Source organism: Elephantulus edwardii, unplaced genomic scaffold (assembly GCF_000299155.1).
Source record: "Elephantulus edwardii isolate Elephantulus edwardi_28Jun2011 unplaced genomic scaffold, EleEdw1.0 scaffold00188, whole genome shotgun sequence".
NCBI lineage: Eukaryota > Metazoa > Chordata > Mammalia > Macroscelidea > Macroscelididae > Elephantulus > Elephantulus edwardii.
In genome coordinates this window covers 5,300,358-5,317,768 of record NW_006399938.1, presented here as the reverse complement: position 1 = coordinate 5,317,768, position 17,411 = coordinate 5,300,358, and the positions used below count along the sequence as shown (strand labels likewise).

The window sequence follows — 17,411 nt, the reverse complement described above, 5'->3', positions numbered from 1 at the left end:
ATCCATTCGTTTGTTGATGGGCACTTAGATTATTTCCAACTCCTTGCTATTGTGAACAAGCCACAATAAACATGGGTGTGCATATATCTGCTTGGGGGGCAGTTATGGTCTCTTTGGGGTATATTTCCAGTAGTGGAATTGCTGGGTCAAATGGTATGTCTATTTGCAACTTTTTGAGAAAGCCTCATACCGCCTTCCACAGTGGTTGCACCATTTTACACTCCCACCAACAGTGAATAAAGGTTCCAGTTTCTCCACAACCTCACCAGCTTTTGTTGCTTGCTGTTCTGTTAAATTTTGCTATTCTGACTGGGGTGAGATTATAACTCATAGTTGTTTTGGTTTGCATCTCTCTTAGAGCTAGAGATTTTGAGCATTTAACATGTGTTTGTTAGCCATCTGAATGTCTTCTTTGGTGAAGTGTCTGTTCATATCCTGTGCCCATTTTTCTATTAAATTATTTACCTTTATCTTGTTGTGGTGTGAATAAGTATATTTTTAAGATAAAGAATTTTTGTACTAAAGTATTGAAATATAGCCTTTTTCTTTTAAAACAGGCCCAAAGAAATTTTCTGAGGAAGTGATGGAAACGTTAGTGGTAGTGTTAGCACATCTTTTTGGCAGAAGATACTTGCCTCCCTGTGTGAAAAAATTTGAGAAAGCATTTTCACATTCAGTGGTGAGAAATACAATAATATTAACTTCTTATTATTCTTTATAAAGTCATTTTGCAAAAAAATAATCTCTGATATACCATAGCATGTAATATTGCTTTGCCTGTAACTGGTTTTCAAGTATTCATTTGAGATTGTTTGTGTCTAACTTAATTATTGGTTTAGTTGACCCTTTGCATTCATGGGTTCTGCGTATGACAGTTCAATGAAGTGTTAGATTGAAAATACTCCGGGTGGGGGGAAGTAATACAGTGGACACAGCAATTCCTTGAAAACTAAGAAAGAGTATAAAGTTCTATATACATATCGGTAATCTAGCAAGGATTTAAAGTATATAGAACATGTATGTAGATTATATACAAATATTAAGGCTTTTTGTTATAAAGTTTACAGAAAAGTTGGACTTTCATTTACTCATTGTTTCACAATTTCCTCCCTTCCCCCTTCCCTAGTCCATTTGCAATGTACTTAACTTTGAACTGTTGTCATACACACAATGTCTAATCATATATTCCTTTTTTCTTTTTTAAACTAATTTTAATGAACATTTACAAAGATTTTGGATTTCCATTCCTTGATTGTCGCACTTTTCTCCTTGCCCACCCCTCCCCCCCAAGTTTGCTATTCTAGCTCTTCTCTTTGAAAAGTGAAAGAAAAATTCCTTCACTGGTATACAATTCCCCCCCCCCCCCCCCGCCTCAGTCCCGCCTCCCCCTCTCCCCCTTTACACTCCACTAGGCAACCTTCATTCTGGCCTCTTGTGATAACCATAATCCCTATCATATATCGCTTTCATTCCTTTAAAACAGTTCTTTCCTTCATCTGTTCCAGTCCAGTGTTCATTATCTATTCACTCCCTATTCTCTCCCCAACTTCCCATGTCAGTTCTGCTTTATGACATTGGTATTATGCAGAATTTGTAATTTTGTGACTGAGATATTTAATTCAGAGTAATGTACTCCAGGGTCACCCATGCTGTGTAATTTTTTACAAGTCCAATATTTTTCAATACTGTATAGTATTCCATTACATGAATGTACCATAGTTGTTCTGTTTGTTGATGGGCACTTGAGTTGCTTCCATCCCTTTGCTATTATGAGTAAGACAGCAATAAATATGTGTGCGCATAACTCTGTTTGGGTGGTGGTTCTGGTTTCTTTAGGGTATATTCCCAGTAGTGGAATTGCTGGGTCAAATGATATTTCCACTTCCAACTTTTTGAAGCAGTGCCAGATCACCTTCAATAGTGCTTGCACTATTTTACACTCTCACCAACAGTGAATGAAGATTCCAGTATCTTCACAGCCCTGCCAGAATTTTTTGTTTGCTGCTTTGTTGAACTTTGCCATTGTTGCTAGGGTGAGATGATAAAAACAACTAAGCCTTTTAGTATAAGGCACTGGGCTTCTTTGAACTTTGGTGTGACAGTAGGGCTTGGAATCAATCCTCCCACAGATACAGATTAAATTGATTAACATATACAAAATGATAGCAATAGGATCAGCACATGAAAAACATGCAATAAATGTGAGCTTTTATTTTGTACTGCTTGTTATTTACACTTGAATAACTGGTGACTGGAAAAAATAAGACAAACATTGGAAAAATTGTTAAAATGAATAAAAGTTTAACAAGTTTTCAAATGCAAAATAGATCTAATGAAATGTATAACTTTTCTGACATTAAAATTAAGAAAATTCACACAAATATTGTAAACATAAATATACACTGTATTTCAATTAACAAGTATATTGATAGGAAGGTAAAAAGATATATACCATTGTAGTATTTTTTTAGAAATTTATAATGGTATAATTAAAGCTATAAATGCGAATGTTGTAGGAATAACAGTTATTTCTAATTGAAACCCATCTCCACAATAGGAAGAATGATTAGCAAAATTTTAGATGATGTTTTTATACTATATCTGTCTATATACCTACCTGTCCATCTGACAATATTATACAGCTACAAAAATTTGGTATGAAGGATTATTCCAGATAAAATATTAGAAACAACAGACCCAAAAACTGAATATTGTAATATAAAGTTCATAATGAAAGTCTGGGATAAAATACTGAATACCAAATTCTTTATCACTAAAACACTTCAGTGATGGAATTGCAAGTGTTTTTAGTTAGTAATTTTTACACTATGATTTAAATAATAGAAATTATTAGAAACATATTTCCATTTTTATTTAGAAATATTTTGATGTCATTGTCTTAGAATAAATACAAGTAATCCTGTTTTCAATTTTGAGTAGTTATGTTCATCCTTTTTGTTGTTTCTAGGTAATTCTAAAAGATCTTCCCAAAGACTTTGCCACAGTAATCGAGGAACACAACAATAGGGTTCACAGGAACTTTGGTTCTTTCCTTTTAACAATTTCTAAGTTGGCAGACATGAGAAAAGAATACCAACTACCTCTCTCAGAAATTGGTAAGATTCTTAAAGTTCTTGAACAAAATAATAAGTCAATTAAAAAATAAAAGTACTTTTTATGTTAAAACCAAACTTCAGAAAATAAGAACAAAGCAACAATAAGCCTTCTTATTTACCAATTACCTCATGCCATGATGAAAGGTAAGTGTAATGGGGTCTTTGAAGGTTAAAGTTATTTGTCAGGTTAACTAGGCCATGATTCTCAGTGTGTTGGAAAGTATGTAATGATATAATTTGGCAGTCATGACATGTTATGGTCACCCTTCATTTCTGTATGATACCAATTTCACATATAAACCAGGTCTTGCAAATAATCATATTTATGATTGAAGAAAGAGAGTACATTAAAATGTACTCTGTATATTAAAATGTACAGATTCCTTCAGATATGTGCTGTTGAAATTTTGTAGCTGAAAATAGTGAATATTATTTAAAACTAATCTTGCCACCATGATTTTCCTTTATACAATGTTTAAGTAGTCACATATTTTCAAATTATTTTCTACTTTTAATTACTGCATCTTTCAAATCCAAACAAATGTCAAATTATGAGAAATGTAACAGTCCAGTATTCAATATTGGTCATCAGTAGGTTGTGTTTCCTGAATTTCTGTAGGAATTAACCAAGACTTTTATAAAGTATTCATACTGTTGGGGGTGGATATGGAGAAAAGTGCAACAATGAATGACTGGAAACCCTGAGTCTCTGTAAACTTTCATTAAAATCAATTAAAAAAATTAAAAATTAAGTATATATATGTATATATATATAGTCAAGGATCTGACAGTGAATAAGAAAGGATAACTATAAAAATATAAGGAAAATTAAATAAAATTAATCATGTGAAATAAAAGACATAGGGAGTAGAGAATATATTCAGTGTCCCAAGGTAAAAACCCTTAATGGAGCTCTGTTGGCCTATTGGCAAGAAGTTGCACTGCAATCCTGAAGGCAAGCAGTTTGAGACCACCAGCTGCTCAGCTGGAGAAGGATGAGCTATCTCCTTCCTATCTGATTAACTGCCTTTAAAAACCCTCCAAAGAGCCAGAAATTGCAATAGGGAGATATGCTCTCAGTGACCGCTCCAGAGTGCTGAAAAGAAAGGATGACAGTCTAGAGACTAAGGTGTATCTGATCCAGGCAATGGCCTTCACAATTAATTGCTATGCATCAGAGAGCTGGACAATGACCAAGAATGACAGAAGAATCAATTCCTTTCAGTGCGGTGCTGGAGAAGAGTATTGAATATACCATAGACTGCTGAGAGAACTAACAGGTCTGTCCTGGAGAGGGTGAAACTAAACTGCTCCTTGGAGGAAAGGATTTTGAGACTTCATCTTACATACTTTGGGCATATAGTCAGAAGGATCAGTCTTTGGAGAAGAATATCATACTTGGAAGGGTTGAGGGACATGCAGGAGAGAAAATTCTTGGATTAGATGAATTGACATAACTGAAGTAATGAGGGTAGATGTGACAGAGACAGTGAAACTGGTTCAGGATACCGCAGAACTATTGTGTCTAGCATCATTATGAGCTGTACTTGACTCAACAGCACATAATAGCAACAACTACAACAACAAAGTTAAAAAATGGAGAAAACGGAAAGGAAAATAGGAAGGTGACAGTATTTTCTTTCCCTTCACATCCTGCATAGTAGGAAGAAAAGTGATGGAGAAGTAAGGACTATTGGGATATTTGTTTTTTCTTGTGCTTTTTTGTTTGTTTGTTTGTTATTTGTCTTTAACTGAGATTTTTAAGTGCCATTCATTCATTGTTGCATATTTTCCTCCCTACCCAACCCTCAGTTGGCTTTTCTCTTTGAAAAAAAATTCTTTTATTGTTGCAGAATTTCCTCCCCCAGTCTTACCACTAGTCCACTTTGCTATGCAGCTCTTATTCTGGACAGTTGTCATGCAAATAATAACTAATCATATATTCCTTTTAAACAGTTCTTTTCCTCATAAGTTTCAATGCAGTGTACATTATTTATTCCCTCTTTTCTTAGTCCTGTTTTATAACAGTTACATTATGCAGTATTTGTCCTATTGTAACTGATATATTTCAATAAATACATTGTTCTCCAGGGTCAACCCATTTTGTATGAGATTTCATTAATTCTTTGCTTTTCAGTGCTGCATAATATTCCATTGTGTGAATATACCACAGCTTCTCTATCCATTCATTTGTTGATGGGCATTAGGGTTGTTCCATCTCTTCGCCATTGTGAACAATGCAGCAATAAACACTGATGTGCATATATCAGTTTGGGTGGTAGTTCTGATTTATTTAGGGTATATTCTCAGTATTGCAATTGCTGGGTTAAATGGTATTTCTATTGCCAGCTTTTTGAGAAAGTGCAATACTACCTTCCAGAGTGGTTGCACCATTTTACACTTCCAGTTTATCTACAACCTTGCCGTAATTTGTTGTTTGCTGCTCTGTTGAATTATGCTATTTTAATTGGGAATAGGTAATATCTCATGTTGTTTTAATTTACATCTTTCTTAGAGCTAGAGATTTTGAACATGTCTTCATGTGTTTCTTTGACATCTGAATGTCTTCTTTGATGAATTGTATGTTCATATTTTGTGCCCATTTTGTGATTGGGTTGTTTAACTTCATCTTGTTGTGGTGCTGGGGTATTTTAGAAATTCTATCTTTAAGTCCCTTGTCAGACATGTCATTACCAAATATTTTTTTTTCTCCAGTGTGTGGTTTTCCTTTTGACCCTGTTGGAGAAGTTTATGCATGTGCATAGGAATTTGATTCTTAGAAGCTCCCACTCATCTATGTTATTCTATCCTGGGTGAAAATTTTTCAGGATGCTTGGGAGACAGTTAAGGTTGTGGATTAGGGCTTCTAGAGTTCTTACAAGCTTTTCTCTGCTGAAGTTTATATTATTTGGTTTAATCCTTGGTCCTTCATCCACTTTGAGTTGGGTTTTGTGTATGGTGTGAGGTACAGGTAGATCTTGCTTGAGTTCTTGCAGATATTTTCCATTTTTACAAACACCATTTGTTAAAGAGGCTGTCATTTCCCCACTTAACTGATTTCATCTCCTTGTCAAAAAATCAGTCGACCACAGGTAGATGAGGTGATTTCTGGGTTCTCAATTCCATTCCATTTATCTATGGGTCTGTATTCATACCAGTACCATGCTGTCTTGACCACTACGACAGTGTAGTCAAATTTGAGATCAGGGAGTGAGATGCCTCCTTCTTTTTTTTCTCTTTTTAAGTAGTGCTTTGCTTATTTGGGGTTTCTTTCCTTTATAGATGAAATTGGAAATTGCCTTTTCCATCTAGTTGAAGATTGGAGTTGATATTTGTATTGGGATTGCATTGAACTTGTAGAGTGCCTTTAAGGCACAATTTTTATTTTTATAATACTGAGTCTTCCTATCCAAAAGCATGATATATTCTTCCATTTCTCCAGATCTCTTTGTTTCTTGTAGTAATATTTTGAAATTTCCATTGAATAGGTCCTTTGTGTTTTTATAGATTTACTACTAAGTATTTAATCTTGTGATTAGCTACTATGATGGATATTGTTTTTCTTAACTCCAGTTCTGTATTCTGTATTCTCTTTGTTGCTGCAGAGAAATCCAGTTGATTTTTGTATGCTGATCTTGTACCCTGCCACTTTGTTGAATTGGTCAATTATGTCCACTAGTTTTCTTGCTGAGTCTTTAGGGCTTCCTAAATTACCATCCTATAATCTGCATATAGAGATAATTTTATCTCCTCTTTGCCAATTTGGATACCTCTTATTTTCTTCTCTTATCTTATTGCTATCACTAAGACATCCAATGCAATATTGAATAAGAAAGGTGATAGTGAGCATCCTTGCCTAGTTCCTGTTCACAAAAGGAATGTCTTTAATCTCCAACCATTGCAAACAAAATTGGCTCTTAGTATTTGTATGAACTTTTTACTTTGTTGAGGAAACTCCCCTCTATTCCTTTTATGTTGAGTGTTTTAGTCAGGAAAGGGTGTTGGATTTTGTCAAAGGCCTTTTCTGCACCATTTGATAGGATCAAGTGGATCTTGTTCTCTGATTTGTTAATGTGATGAGTTACACTGATTTTCTATGCTGAACCATCCTTGAATACCTGTTATGAATCCCTCTTGATTATGGTGAATTGTGGTGTTTTTGTTGTTGTTGTTTGTTTGAATTTGTTTTTGTTTGTTTATCTATCATTGGATTCTATTGGCCAGGATTTTATTCAGGATTTTTGCATCTATGTTCATGAGAGATAATGGCCTATAATTTTCTATTTTGGCACTGTCTTTCCAAGGATATATTTGCTTCATAGAATGAGTCTGGGAGAATTCTCTCTTTTTCTATTTTCTGAAATATGATTGATGACAGAATGATTGATGATAGAATTGATGACAGTTTTCCTCTGCATATTGGATAAAATTCACTTGTAAAACAATCTGGTGCAGGGGTTTTTTTTAGGCTTTTTTTTTTTTTTTTACTCTTTAAATTCCTTCTTTTGTAATGGATCTGTTTAGGTGTTCTATTTTGGTCTCTGTCAGTTTAGGGAGGTTGTGAGTTTCTACCTATTTGTCCATTTCTTCTAGGTTTTCATATTTGTTTGAGTACAGTTTTTTATAATATTTCATTGTTAACCTTTTTGTTTTAGTTGGTTCTGCTGCTACATTGCCCCTTTCATCTCTTATTTGGATTATTTGTGTCTTTTCTTTCTTTTCCTTTGTTGCTGTTGTTGTTGTGGTTAAGTGCTGTCTAGTTGCAGATGACTCATAGCTACATTATGAAGGAGAGTCCTCAACGCTTGGGTGTCTTTCATCCTCTCTCCAGGCTCATAGGGTTTCTGGAGGCAAGCTATTATGGAAGTGGATACCACTCCACCTTCCATGCTTGTTTTAATTGGGACCCTCCACCCCACTCTCTGTCCTCATTGGGTAACCAGCCATTAATGTATTTGACATAACAGTGTCACAGTGTTCAGCCTCACGGCAACCACAAGTTACCGCTGTATGGTAACTTGTACACCAGGGCTATACGACCTAGAGGAATGTCTGAACAAAAACAATGAAAGACAGGCTCGAGGGCCGCAGATTAAAAGTCACCCACCTTAGGCATGGTAGTATCACTTTCTGTCCACTGGGCCAGCTGATCTTTCTATGTTGATGTTATTGTTGTTAATGCCATCGAGTTGCATTGTTGATTTTATTGATCTTTTTGAAGAACCAACTCCTGGTTTTGTTGATGGTTTCAATTGTTTTTTTCTGTTTTCTATTTCATTTATTTCTGCCCTAATTTTTCTAATTTCAGTTTTCTTAGAAGATGTTAGGTTGTCTTGCTGTTCTTTTTCAATTTCTTTGAGATGTTGTGTTAGAGACAATTGTAATTTTTTCTTGCCTTTTGTGTGTTTGCTTATTGCTGTGCTATAGTACTTTGGCTGCTTCCTGAGGTTGTGATAACTTGTGTTTTCATTGCCATTTATTTCAAGAAACATTTTAATTTCATTTTTTATTTCTAGTACCCACTCATGTTCAAGCAAAATGTTATTCAGCTAGCTTCCAAAAGTATGATTTCTTCTCTTTTATCCCCTTTTTATTTCTAATTTTGTAGCATTGTGATCTGAGAAGATGCTTTGTATCATTTCTGTTTTGTTTTGTTTTGTTTTTAAAAATTTCTTGATGACTGCTTTGTTACCTAAAATGTGATCTATTCTGGAGAGCATTCCATGCACATCAGAGAAGAAGGTATATTGCACTTTTTTGGGTGTGTTTTAGCCTTTGTATATCTATGAGATTGAGATGGTATATTGTGTGGTTTAATTATTTAGCATCTTTGTTGAGCTTCTTTTTGGTGTTCTTTCTTTTCTTGAGATTGGTGTGTTAAAGTTTCCAACTACTATAGTGGTGTTGTCTATTTCCTTTTTTCCATTTTATTAATATCTATTTTATATATTTTGCAGCTCTATCATTTGATGCCTAGGTATTTATTATCATTATGTCCTCTTGTTTTATTGACACTTTAAGTATTATGTAGTGACCTTCCTTGTCCTTTGTAATGATTTTTTATTTGAAATCTGACACTTTAAACATTATGTAGTGACCTTCCTTGTCCTTTGTAATGATTTTTGGTTTGAAATCTATTTTTTCAGAGATTATTATTGCTACTCTTGCTTTTTTTTTTGTTCGTCATTTGCTTGGTATATTTCCCCCTTCTATTTTTAATCTTTATTTATCTTCACTTTTCAGGTGTGTATCTTACAGAGAGCATATTGATGTTTTGAGTTTGTTGTTTTTGTTTGTTTGCTTTGTTTTGTTTATCCAATTAGCTACTCTTTTTCTCTTCAGTGGTTCATTTAAACCATTCATATTCAGCGGTGATTATTGAGAGGCGAGGTACTATGATTAATATTTTGTTGAGTTCTTTTTGGTGTTGCTGGTTACTTTGGTCCATCCTACTGTCTGTGGCACTTCTGTAAGGAGGATGTCTTGGTGTCTCCTGCAATTCTGGTCTTGTTTTACAATCTCCCTTAGGTTCTGCTTTTCTGAGAATATCCTGATTTCTCCTTCATATTTGATGGAGTGTTTTGCTGGGTATTGTGATCTTGGTTGACAGTGTGTTCTTTGAGTTTTTTGTATTTATCATTAAATGTCTTGCTTGCATAGTTTCTTCTAAGAAACCAGCTTTTTATTTTATTTGCTCTCCCATATAGGTTATTCTTTCTTTCTCCCTATTAGCTTTCAGAATTCTCTACTCATCTTTGGATCTAGTAAATTTGACTATAATATGCCTTGGAGTTTTTCTTTTGGTGTCTACTCGATATGGTGTTCACTCAACTTCTTGAATATATATTCTCTCATTCTTAATTATGCCTGGGAAGTTTTATACTAGTAATTCTTCTGCAACTTTTTTGGATTCTGATGATGCACATGTTATTTCTATTGATGGTGTCCCACATATTCTTAAGTTTTCTTCTCTTGCCTTCCTTTTTTGATTCTGCTTTTTGTTCTAGCAGTTCAGTGGTGATAATTCTATCTTCTATTTCATTACTTCTGTGTTCCATTTCTTCAACTCTGTTCATGTATCCCTCAAACAAGTTGACATCATCTGAACCATTGGTCCTCATCTTTTGGATTGTGGTTTCTTGTTTTTTTTCTGAGCATCTAATACCTCATTTGTTTTATCTGCATTGCTTTGGGTTGATTTTCTTTTTTTAAGTTCATCTTGGTTTTTACTTGCGGTGTCCTGTAATTCTTCCAGTTTGTCTTTCTCCCATTGAAAATATTCAATCATTGTTCTTTTAAGTTCTGTGTCAGAAAGTTCCATCAGACTTTCTGGTTTCAGGAAATCCATTGGTACTGTGTCACTTTTTAAGCATGACATCTTTTTTTGGGTTTGTGTGGGCTGTGTGGCAACCTCATTCTTCCATGTCACTCTTTTGGTACATACTTTTGAGGTGATAATAGGCTCTAGATCTGATGTCACTGCTCTTGAGGAGGGTGGGGTAGCAACCCTACCTGAGTTTCTTTCTGAACTTTTGACTCAAGGGAACACTTGTTTCAATTTGGGAGAGATATGGCCTGTAACTTAGTAGCTTCCTCTGTTAGACAACTGCTATAGGTAGGCCAATCAAAGGTGTCCTGGGCTAAAGGCATCTCATGCTTTGGGAAGGAGGAGGTTCACCTGTGATACTGATGTCTCTGGTACAGTTCAGAGGAGTGACAATGGCTTTTCCACCAGGCATTGGAGTCACTGCATCTAGGTGGTAGGAAGGAACAGGTCCTCCAGATGATGAGATCAGGTCCTCCAGGTGGCGGAGTCTGGATTTCCTGGTAGTGGGCAGAGCATCCAGGGGGTGGGGATGAGAATTCCATGCAGAGGGAAATTGCCAGGCTTCCAGATGGCAGGTGGGAATGTCTAAACAGTGGGGTAAGGCCCTGCAGATGGCAGGTTCAGGCATTCAGGCAGCAGGGATGGGGGCCTCCAGTTGGAGCTGTGTGTCCCCCAGGCAATGGTGCCACAGTCTAGCACAGGCAAGAGATCAAGCCAGGACACACTAAAAAAAATTTAAGGCAGATATGTAGTTAATTGACTGGATATGTGGCGGCACGTGGAACCTTGTGCTTTTTTTTAGAATTATTTTTCATTCATTCCCCCTTATATACTTTGTCTTATAACAGCAAGTTCCACTGTACAAATACCATTATTTGTCTTATCAAACCTCATTATACCTTTCCTTTACCTTAATTTTATTTCTTTAGTCTTTCCTCCCTTCTTTCCATTAAATCATAATGTCTCTCTTCCAAATTGTGAATTGCAACAAAAATAATGTCTAATCATCCATTCGTTTCACACTGTCCTTCCCTTCACCTATCCCAAGACAATGTTTATTATCTATCCTTTCTTTCCACCCCTCTTCACCTTACCATAATAATCCTATAGTGGTGGTCGTGTACATTATTTATGGGTTTGTTGATTTTTTTGTGTGTGTGATGCAATTATTTTATTCAGCATAATATCAAATAGACTCATCTGTTACAGAAAGTTTCATGAAATCTTCGTTGTTCATTGTGTAAGTGAACCAAAATTTCTCTATCCATTCATTTGCAATTAGGCACTTGGACTACTTCCACCTCTTTTCTATGGTGTGCAAATAATGAGTGTGTCTACATCTGTTTGTGTCACAGCTTTTATTTCTTTAGGGTATATTGAAAGTAGTCAAATAACTGGCTCAAATGATAGCTCTATTTTCAAATTTAAAAGAAACACAAGACAGTCTTCTGTAGTAGCTGTACCATTTACATTCCAACCAGCCATGCATGGCAGTTACAGTCTCTATGCATACTCACGAACAGTTGTTGATTTATTGCTGTTCTGTTGAACATTGCTTTTATTTCTTGGCTGTGGTGATATTTAACTGCTGTTCTAATTTATATTTTTCTAATAGCTAGTGAGGAAGCACTGGCAGCCTAGGGGTAAGGCATTGCACAGGCAACCCAAATTCATAGGGTTCAAATTCCTCAGTTGTTCATTGGTAGGAAAATGGGCAATCTCCTTCCACGCAATTTATAGCCTTTAAAAACCTACCAGAGAATCAGCTATGAGTTGGTTCCAACTTGATTGAACATAACAACAATAGCTAGTGAGAAGCTAGACTTAATGAAGAAAGATGCATTGCAAAAATGGAGGAAGCCTAATCAACAACTTATATTATGCGCTTGCCATGACTTTGCTTGCTGAAAGTGAAGAAGAATTGAAACATTTGCTGCAGAAGATATAAACCCCACAGCCTTGACTATCAATATCAAGAAGACAAGAGTCTTCCCCATTGGGACAATCAGCAACATCATGATAGATGACAAAATTATGAAGTTGTCAATAATTTTACCTTGCTTGGAGTAAACAGCCTTGTTAAACAGATTGGTACCAGCAGTTGTTAAACCAGAAAAACTATGTTTCTTTGAGAAAATATGTTGTCAATGAACTCTAAAGTTCTATTAAAAAAAGAAAAAAAAAAGATATCAGTTAATAGACTAAGGTGCACCCAATTAAAATCATGGTTTTTTTTCAATTAGTTAATATTCATCTGAAATTTTGCCAATGAATAAAGATGACAGATGAAGAATTGATGTCTTTGAGTTGTGGTGTGACATAAGAGTATTGAATAACCTATGGACAGTCAAGAGATTAAACAAGGATATTTAGGAGAAAATTCAACCAGGCGACTCCTTTGAGGCTAGCTAGGGCGGTGAAGCTTTGTTTCACATAATTTGGTCATGTGGTTAGGAGGGGCTTATTCTTGGAAAAAGAAATCATGTTTGCAAAGATGGAAGGTCAGCCAAAGAGATAAAGAACCTGGATGAGATGAATTAACAAAGGACTCAAGTGTATCAGAGCTAGTGATGTTTGTGCTGGATAGGTTAAGGTTCAGATCTTTTGTTCATAATGTGGCTCTGAGTTGTACTTGACAGCACCTTACAAGAGCAACAATAACTAATGATCTGGAGCATTTATTTATGTGTTTATTGACTGTATATATTCTTTTGTGAAGAATCATTTCACAACATCTGCCCAATTTGTAACTGAATTGTCTAATTCTGATAAAAGTGTTAGAATATTCTAAAAAGTTTAAGCAGGAGGCTGTTATTGGATATTTTTTTACCAACTATTTTTTACTGGGTATTTTAGCTTATCTTTATTTCATGATAAGTTATTTTACACTGGTACAGTTATTGCGCAATTGGTTTACCATAGCAAATAGAGATTGTGTTATGGTGTAGGATCACGTTGTCCTGGCAGTTATCTTGGGGACAACAGAACCTGAGGAAATGGCCGCTAGATTCTGGGAAAGGGCAAACAAATGGATTCTCCTACAAAACTTCTAAAAGAAAAACAACATTGTAGAGATTTTAATCTCATTGAAACACCTTTCAGACTTATGACCTTCAAAAGTATATGATAATAAATGTAATCTAGTTGTTGTTGATATTGTTGTTAGGTGCCATCGGTGTAACTAACATGCACAACAGTCCTGTGGAAAACATCCATGAATGTGCATAATTTTCTCAATTTAAAAAATGCAGGAGTCCATTGTTAAAGTCACTGTGTCAACTCTTTCTTTTGGAGATCTTCCTCTCCTTCTCTGTCCTTACACATTTTTTCGGAGGTCTGTTCCCTCCTAACAACATGTCCAAACTATTTGAGACAAAGTTTCCCCATTCTTGTCTTTAAGGAGCTATTTGGTTGCCCTTTTCCAGAGATATATTTGTTTGTTTGCTTGGTGGTTCATGATATTCAACACTCTTTTCCAATACCACAACTCATAGACAGCAATCATTCCTCTTTCGTTCTTATTCATTGTCCAACTTTCTAATGAAAAGGAAGGAACTGAAAAAGAACATGTCTTGGATCAGATTCTCTTTAGTCTTTCAACTGATATCCTTGTTATGTAGCAGATTTCCTCAAAACACACAAAGAAAATTATAAAATATTACTACAAGAAACAAAAAGAGACCTTGAGAAATGGAAGAATGTCCCTTGTTTATGGATAGGAATACTCAATATTGTGAAAATCATAATTTTACCAAAGGCAATTTACAATGTCAATGCAATCCCAATGCATACCAACTCCATTCTTCAACGAGATGGAAAGGCAATTTCCAATTTCAACTAACAAGGAAAGAAACCCCAAAAAAGAGGAAAAGAGGCAGGAGGCATCTCACTCCATGATCTCAAATCCCACTACACTGTCATCGTAGTCAAGATGCATGGTACTGATACAAAGACAGACACATAGATCAATGGAATAGAATTAAGAACCCATAAATCGCCCATCTACCTATTATCAACTGATTTTTGACAATGAGATAAATTAGTTAAATAAATTTTGTTGACAAAATTGGAAAACTATGTGCAGACAACTCAAGGAAAATCCACACCTCACTCCATACATAAAACCCAACTCTATGTGGATGGATCATGGACCTAGGACTAACCAATGACTAAAAACTTCCTTAAAGAAAAGCTTGGAAGAACTCTAGAAGTTCTAATCAACAACACACACTGTCTTCCAAGCATCCTGAAAAATTTACAACCAGGAAAGGATAAAATAGATGAATGAGATCTTTTTAAAAATTAAATCTCTATGTATATCCAAAAACTTTTCCAATAGGGTAAAAAGGGAAGCCAAAGACTAGAAAAAAGTATTTGGTAATGACAAGACAGATAAGGGACTTATATCTAGAATTTATAAAATGCTCAAGCACCACAACAAGATAAAAGTAAACAACTCTGGTGAAAAATGTGCACAGGATATGACCAGAAACTTCACCAAAGAAGACATTCAGAAGGCAAACAAACACATGAAGAAACGTTCAAAATCCCTAGCTCTAAAAGAGATGCAAATCAAAACAACTATGAGACATCATCTCACCCCAGTAAGAACAGTAAAATTTAACAGAATAGCAAACAACAAATACTGACAAGGTTATGGAGAAACTGGAACCCTTATTCTGTGTTGGTGGGGGTGTAAAATGGTGCAACCTGTAGACAGTATGTCGCTTTCTCAAAAATTTACAAATAGAAATGCCATTTGACCCAGAAATTCCACTACTAGTAATAGACCCCAAAGAAACCATAACTGCCACCCAAGCAGATATATGCACATCTATGTTTATCGTGGCTTTGTTCACAATAGCAAAGAGTTGGAAACAACCTAAGTGCCCATCAACAAACGAATGGATAGAGAAGCTATGGTATACAACACTGCATTAAAAAACAAGGAACTCATGAATTATTATTAAAAATGGGTGACCCTGGAGGACATTATGCTGAGCGAAATATCTCAGACACAAAAGGATAAATACTGCATAGTGCCACTGTTGTAAAATGGTACTGACATCGGGGTTGAGGGAGACTGAGAAAAAGGGGTTAAATAATATATACTGCATTGAAAGGGATGAGGGAGAGAACTGTATAAAAGGGTTTAGGTAATATTGTCATGAGAGGATTCCAGAATAAAGTCTGTATAGTGGAGTGGACTTCGGGGAGGGATTGTATAACAATGAAAGAAGTTTTCTTTTCCTTTTCAAAGAGAAGAATGAACAAATTTGTATCCCTTCTAGTCAGCCGACTCTTTTTTCAAATTTCTTGACACAGACAAGTGAGCACATTTGGGGGTTGCGTCTTTTTGTTTAAACATGCCAATTGGTGTTTCACCAATTCTTAATCTCTTATTATTTTCACCAATACCTCAAGTACAGCCTGAACATCTTCTTTCATTTTATTTGTTCTTGCTCATGTGTCACTTCCTGAAATAGCTCAGTTTCAACCAATTCTTTTTTTTTTTTAATTTTCTTTTCTATGTATTCCTTCCTTATTTTGGTATCATCAAGATTTTGTCCATAGAATCTTTCAGCGTTTCAAGTTGAGATTTAAATTTTTAGGTTTTTAATTTTCTCAAATGCTTAAAAATGCTCAGGCTTTTCTTCCCTTTGGACTTTCTAACTATAACTTTTTACACTATGTCATTCTAACAGCTTGTTTTGTGTTTTTGTGCTTTCTTTTGAAATCTTATTAATTTCTCTTCCATCAGTCTTCCTTCCCTTTGTTTGGGTCTCTTTGCATTCCAGTGCAATTTTTAGAGTCTTTTCTAATGTCCATGTTGGCCTTTACTTAGTCTCTTTGTAGTGATATTTCATTTTTTCCCCAGTTATTTAAGTCATTTTCTTAAATTTGTAATTTGTTATTAAAATAGCATCAGGAAATTAACTTCTGAGCAGGTGCACACTGAAATAGAAGAGTGAAAATAACAAAATTTTGGTTTTATATTTTTATTAATGCATTCACACTAATCTTTAAAAATAATATGGAACTAACATATTTTTAATACATTCAGTAGTCCTATAAACACAGAGATATATTTCTTTTTAAAAGATCAGCATTCTGTTTAGGTTAGGGTAAAATATGTTGTATTGAAATTCACTCAAAAATGACCTTAGAGTCGGGATACATAGATACTACTTGAACCTGTGGAGCACTGGGATGGACGCTGCGTTAAGGCTACCAGTTGACTGGTCTGGAACAAAGGAAGTCTCAAAGCATTAGGTCCTTAATCTAACAAAGGGCTTTAGAATAACTTCTTCATATTTCAGGCTCTTATAGTAGGCAGATGAGATATTTTTCTTTTTATCTCAAACACATCCACAAATCTAAACTAGTTCCTGGTATATGATAGACATTTAATCCATGTTTGTTGAATAAATGAGTAAAATATTGTATATGAAGTAACTCTGAAAATAAAATGAAAAAATAAAACAGGAGACAACAAAATAAAAGACAATACAGTACTAAAAAGTTGTACATATAATGATATAGAATAAAACATTATTAATAGGCTGTCCAAGTAAAACTTATGGAAACTTATCATTCTAAATAATCATCAATGGATCATTCAGAATGAATTCCACAATTCTGAAATATTACTTATTATATTGATTTTTAGAAATATTAAAAAAAATGACCACTAACTGTAGGATAAATAGAAATCTAATTAATAGGAAAATATGTCAGATGATTGTTACTTTGTAAAATTGAAGAGTAACTTGGTTTGGAGAAAATATATTCAAGTCATACTTTGGATCTTTGGAATATAAGGCACAAACATTATTCAAATCTCTTTTCCAAATTTGTCATTAGTTGAACAACTGTTGTTGTTGTTGTTATGTGCCATCGAGTCGTTTCTGACTCATAGCGACCCTATGCACAACAGCCCTAAACCCTGCTCTATCCTGCGCCAACCG

At 34.9% G+C, this 17,411-nt stretch overlaps 1 protein-coding gene across 1 annotated transcript in view; it reads left to right on the top strand.

Moving 5' to 3' along the window:
* The window catches only part of LOC102860030 (probable ATP-dependent RNA helicase DDX60-like), a 191,875-nt gene that overhangs the window by 161,312 nt on the left and 13,152 nt on the right, over positions 1–17,411 (top strand). The window contains exons 27-28 of the mRNA XM_006896669.1: positions 558–679; positions 2,969–3,116. Coding sequence (XP_006896731.1) covers positions 558–679; positions 2,969–3,116 — 270 coding nt within the window. The remainder of the gene's footprint in view (positions 1–557; positions 680–2,968; positions 3,117–17,411) is intronic.